At 35.8% G+C, this 6,121-nt stretch overlaps 1 protein-coding gene across 1 annotated transcript; it reads right to left on the bottom strand.

Annotated features, from left to right (window-relative positions):
- Window positions 1-1,857: 1,857 nt before the first annotated feature.
- Window positions 1,858-4,182, bottom strand: nkapd1 (NKAP domain containing 1). The gene is given in 7 exon segments (XM_051863647.1): window positions 1,858-2,625; window positions 2,627-2,978; window positions 3,204-3,257; window positions 3,360-3,515; window positions 3,601-3,677; window positions 3,772-3,850; window positions 4,139-4,182. Coding segments are annotated over 6 exon segments (762 nt in total). The 5' UTR covers window positions 3,841-3,850; window positions 4,139-4,182; the 3' UTR covers window positions 1,858-2,571.
- Window positions 4,183-6,121: the final 1,939 nt, after the last annotated feature.

Raw genomic sequence — 6,121 nt, 5'->3', positions numbered from 1 at the left:
GATAGCCTACTTATCAGCCACCCCTGCAAGAACGAACCTGAAAGGGATTTTGTAATCACATGACTATTGACTCACAGATATGATTTCAAGGAAGAGCTAAAAGCACATGCACACTTTAGTTTAATCTCTACCTATATTATGCAATTTACATAGTGATGCATACATTAGATCCCCTGTAAACCATACTAACGTCACATACATAACCTCTGCCAAACCAATAGGTCGTAGATTACATTTAACTAAAATCTGTAGATCATTCTTGAATAATGCATTTTGCTATTGCAAAGATTAGCTTGACATAATACAACTCAAATTCTGGTAATGCCATCTTAAGATACAGGCAAGCATTCTACGCCAATATGACGCAAGTATGAAATACTCTGCCGGCAGAACTCAATAAAGAATGATTAGGCCTATTAGATTGACCTGCATGGCTAAAATGGTTTTGACATTGTTAACTTGTAGAAGGAACATACCTCACATAATTGTGTAATTGAAGGGTAATGTGTACTTATTAAAGATCAAATAGAACATTTGAGATCAGTGTTCTTCCTTCTAAGCAAAATTACTGAGGTTCTTTTTCACTGTGTTCAGACTTTTACTGAACAAACATAAAGTATAAGTGATTCCCCAAGGGGAAGATGTTTTGTTAAATGTATAGATAAATTATTACTTTGATAACCAAAAATTATAGGGATGTCAAAAGATCAAATACTGATCATGTTCAGTTACATAGTACTATTCAAAATGTTCACCAAGGCTGCATTTATTTGATCAAAAATACAGTAAATTTTAAAATATTTTAAAGTGTAATATATTCCTGTGGTGGCAAAGCTGAATTTTAAGCAGCCATTACTCCAGTCTTCAGTGTCACATGATCCTTCAGAAATCATTTTTAATTTGCTGCTCAAGAAACACATTTCTTATATATTATCAATGTTTGTTTTTGTGGAAATATTTTTGTGAAACATTTTTCCAAGATTTTTTAATGATAGAAAGTTCAACAGCATTTAGTTTGTAGGATTATAAATGTCCATACTTTCATTTTTGATCAATTTAATGCACTGAATAAAAGTATTAATTTCTTACTGATCCCAATCTTTTAAAGGTATATAGGCCTAATGAGTTTCTCTACGTGAGATTGATCCGTTTCTGATTTCATCCGGTTTAAAAACATTTTAGTATTAATTTATATAGATGACCTTTTTTAATCGCTTTAATGACACACTTTCACAATTTCGATCCATCAAATGTTACAATTAATCATAAAACTAAAAGAAAAACACTTTCTCAAAACTACTTCACTCTTTTTTTTTCACCCACAATGGTTGTTTTTAGTTTAATTACCATTTTAATATTACTAAGGGGCGCTAAACTGGACAAAAACCATATCGCAGTATGAAAATCGGACAGTCACAGCCACAAGAGACCAAAAGGCATAGCCTTTAACGGACCAGCAAGAAATTCTCCTCAGCAAAACGTCTGAACAACGTGTTCCCCTGAGCTGCGTTTTAATGACCGTTTTTACCTAAGACACGGAACAGCTTAATCTCAGCTGATGAAAGCTAGCCACATTTAATTTGATTTCATTATGAAGCTTGGCAGCTTGAAAGTGTTTGATAATTTTCAGAGTTGTTTTGAGTCGTCGTGCCAGGCTGTTAGGAAAGGGCGCCGTTCATTGCCATAGAGACGCAATGTTCTTTACGCCGACTGCTCCGTGTTTACAGCAGAAGATGGCAGCCGGTGATCAGGATAACGAGCGGTCACTCAACCCACACAGATACATACCGCTCGTACAACGCACATGGACTCGGTGAACACTGACAAACAAGTGAACTCTACTTGCTACTAATAAAATAACCGTTCCTTCCAAAGGCAACTTTAATGATATAATTACATTTATATGATATTAATGCTTGACCTTTGGTAGTTTAGTGCAAATGAATCAGTGAAAGCACACACATTAGCAAGGGGAAGTAGCCATTATCCGTAAATGTCGGAAGTAAACAGTAGCGAAACACCATTTACTGTAGGTGTTTACAAGCGAACGTACAAAACAAGTCGTTAAAAGACAATCAGGCAGGCTAGATTTGGGATTGTCGTCTGATAGTACAACAGTGCCACCTTCTGGGCCACTGCCATATGACATAACTATTCAGTCTACACAAATGCTGTTTGGCAAAAACAACAACAATTGGATTGTTGTAACTGGCAGGTTCAAGTACAATACAAGTATATTTATAAAAAAAAAAAAAAAAAGTTTCACACATGACAGAAAGATACCTGAGTTTTTTCTGACAATGGCAATAAAAAAATGTTCAGTCACACAAGGAATAAAAAAAAACATTCAAAGATATTTAAAATGTTTAGAAAATATAACCTCATAAAATTAGAGAAATTCTCTTGGATGCAAACATGATGAAAAAGCATCAAGTGTCTGTTTGGAGAGGTATAAAGATCAAGTTATTGACTCCAGACCCATTATCAGAGTCTTCTAAATATGAATGAGATGCACAATTACAAATATGTGTCTACAGTCCGCCTAGTTGTGCAGCCAGGTAGATTGAAAAGTCAAGCATCAGAGCTCTCCTCTGATCTCTCCTCATTCGCCACTTTCCAGTTTTTTCCGTTTTTTCCGCTGAGGCTCGTTCAGCTTGTCTGTTTCAGGGCAGTTTCTCTTCCTCTTCGTTCTTGTCCTTGTGTCTGATCGGCTGTCCTCTGTGCTGCTGTCCTCTGTTCTGTCTTTGTTTTTGTGTTCCTTTTTCCTACGCTTGCTTTTACCTCCCTTCCTCCTCTGTTTCCTCCTCACGGTGTCCTCCGCATCGCTGCAGGTCTCTGAGCCCGAAGCCACAGTCCTCCTCCTCTTCTTTTTCTTTTTCTTCTTCTTAGACGACTTCTTAGAAGATTTCTCTATGTCAGCGTCTAGTTTGTTTTTGTGTTTTTTCCTTCTTTGTTTACTATCACTGCAGTCTTTTTCTCTGGAATAAATGAATATAGTATTAAACATGGAAAAATATGCTGCTAATATATTTAGATTATAAATTAAATTATTATAGAATCAAATTATTTAATATTTATATTGTTTTAATTATTATTTATTAATAAATTAATGGACCACAGACCTTGTTAAAGACCGCTGCTCTTTAAAACCCCCACAACAATATGCTAAACATTCATGAGGTGGAAGGACAGCTTCTTCTTACCCATCAGAATGAAATTCCTCTGGATAAAGCTCCTTAAAGCCACTGTGGCCCCACCTGAGGAGACATAACTTTGTGTCACAGGAAATGCCTCTTGTTCTATGTTTCAAACATACAAAATCATTAAAACACCATGAGAACCAAACCAAGTAGCAATACCTGTCAGGATCATTGGCTTCAAACTCATATAGTTTTCTCGTCCAGTATCGTGCCTCCCTCTCATCTCTCTCGGACATCACATCTCTCCTGTCTCCAAGGCGGTCTCGCATTGACCCCTCAGAGTCGTCCAAATAGCGGTCACAATGCATGCGGCCCCTACATGAGAAATACACATATCACTAAAGAGAAAAAAAGATATCAGGAGCAATAAACAAATGTTGTGCCGCCTGTCAGTCATCACCTGTTCTTTGGGAAATGAGTGGAAGTGGTTTGTCGTTCAAGATCCCTCAATTTCCACATCTCAGACTCCTCTTGAATCTACGGTTAGAAGTTTAATCATTCCATGATTAATTTCATGATAGATTTCAGGTGACATAAATCTGAAATAAAAATGGTTCATAAAGGTTCACACCTTGTTATGGGCATCTGTGTGTCTGATGACATTTCGAAGCAGCACTTTACCCATAGAGACCTTCGACATGATATCACACCTTCAAACAACACATCATAGCAGAGTTTAATGTTTTAAAAGCTCCATATATACAAGCTACAAAACTATGAATAAACACGACTGTCTGTTAAGCCAGGTAAACAATTATTGGAAGCTTATTGGTTTTCACTTTTTTTCTAAACTTTCACTTTTTTTTTTTTAATCCAAAAGGCCAAGCAAATAAGCTGGATATGAAAAATAAGCTATTAAATATCAAAATAAACAATATTATTGTCATGTGGCAGCAGCTCTTTTGACATTAGTTCACTAATTGTCGACGTTTTCCTACCAGCTAACACAACCGTTGAGTTAAAGGGTTTAGTACAGTCACAAATGAAACACAATTGTCAAGATTAAGTAACATAATGTTTCAAAACAACTTAAGGGATGAACTGACCTTCCTATTAATAAAATAAATTTGAATTGTAGTGAGCGACGTGAACGTGGCATCAAAAACAAAGATAACTTCCTGCACTATCTACACACGCGAGTTGTTTCAAAATACAAGTCGTGTATAAACGACTTTCATAATAAAAGTCGTAATTATACTCATTATTAACTATATATGAAAGCTGACATTAGCAAAACGTTATATAAATTCTCAATTTCAGTTGATTTGTACGTTTTAGCTACATATCTCGTGTCACAATGACATCAACAATACCCATGATGATGAAATATATCACTCCACATCCTCATCCAGTGAACACAAGTGAAAGTGGAAGCTGCATTTTAGGAAGGCCACAAAAGAGAAAGAAATAAAACTTAAACTGAAAATAATGTTTATGTAAGGCATTAAGGTTCACAAACATGACTACACTGGAATTTCCCAAGACCTGCTGTTTTCTGATACTTTTTTCCTTATACGCCAACTACTTCCTTGAGACTGCAGAAAGAGAATTTAACTTCTCAGCTCATTCATATTTTGAACTAATGCAGACACACCTATAAGCCTATTCATGATTTAATGAAATGAACCTTACTAAAAAAAAAAAAAAAACTAAAAAAAAAACAAGATATACATGGAGTAGAGTATAAACATTGGATTTATTGAAATCTGGAAACACAAACAAGGGACTGTAGGTATATTCAATGTCTAAACAAGAAAGTAAAACAATTTGCTTACATGCCTTGACAAGAAATACAAATCCAAAAATATGAGAGAAACATTTTCTCTTTTGCAGTTTTATATATACACAGATCAACAACAACATTAAAACCACCTGTGTAGTTCCCCCTCATGCTGCTAAAATAGGCATGGATTCCACAAGATCTCTGAACGTGTCCTGTGGTATCTGGCACCAAGGCATCCTTTAAAGGGTTAGTTCACCCAAAAATGAAAATTATCCCATGATTTACTCACCCTTAAGCCATCCTAGGTGTATATGATTATCTTCTTTCAGACGAACACAATCAGAGAGATATTTAAAAATATCCTGGCTCTTCCAAGATTTATAATGGTAGTGAACAGGGGGCCTCATTTTGAAGCCCAAAAAAATGCATCCATACATCATAAAAATAATCCATACGGCTTCAGGGGGTTAAAAAAAGGACCTTCTGAAGTGAAGCAATGGGTTTTTGTAAGAAAAATATCCATATTTAAAACTTTATGAAGTATAATAACTAGTTTCCGGCAGACAAACGTACGTATTGATTTGCGGCGGAAGAGACAAGTAACCCCTGACTCGACGCTACTCCTACATCCTTCATACATCACATCAGGGGTTACTCTTGTGGAAGAAATCGACTTGTGCAGTATGCTTCAGAAGGACTTTACTAACCCTCTGGAGCCGTATGGATTATTTTTTATAATGGATGGATGCGTTTTTTTTTTGTGCTTTAAAGTCTGCCCCCCACCAATGCAACACCTTAAAGAGATAGTTCACCCAAAAATGAAAATTCTGTCATCATTTACTCACCCCCAAATTGTTCCAAATCTGTATGAATTTCTTTGTTCTGCTGAACACAAAGGAAGATATTTTGAAGAAAGTTTGTAACCTTTGGGGCACCATTGACTTCCATAGTAGGAAAAAAATACTATGGAAGTCAATGGTGCCCCAGAACTGTTCAGTTTCTCACATTCTTCAAAATATCTTCCTTTGTGTTCAACAGAAGAAAAATTTTATACAGGTTTGGAACAACCTGAGGGTGAGTAAATGATGACAGAATATTAAGAATAGCATGCCTGTTTGTTCTTACACTTGCTGTATAAGAACAAACATATTGTTGATAGTTAACATGTATCAATCTGTCTGAATGAAACATACATCTA

The sequence above is a fragment of the Ctenopharyngodon idella genome, chromosome 15 (genome assembly GCF_019924925.1).
Source record: "Ctenopharyngodon idella isolate HZGC_01 chromosome 15, HZGC01, whole genome shotgun sequence".
Taxonomy (NCBI): domain Eukaryota; kingdom Metazoa; phylum Chordata; class Actinopteri; order Cypriniformes; family Xenocyprididae; genus Ctenopharyngodon; species Ctenopharyngodon idella.
This window is presented reverse-complemented; position numbering and strand designations above follow the sequence as displayed.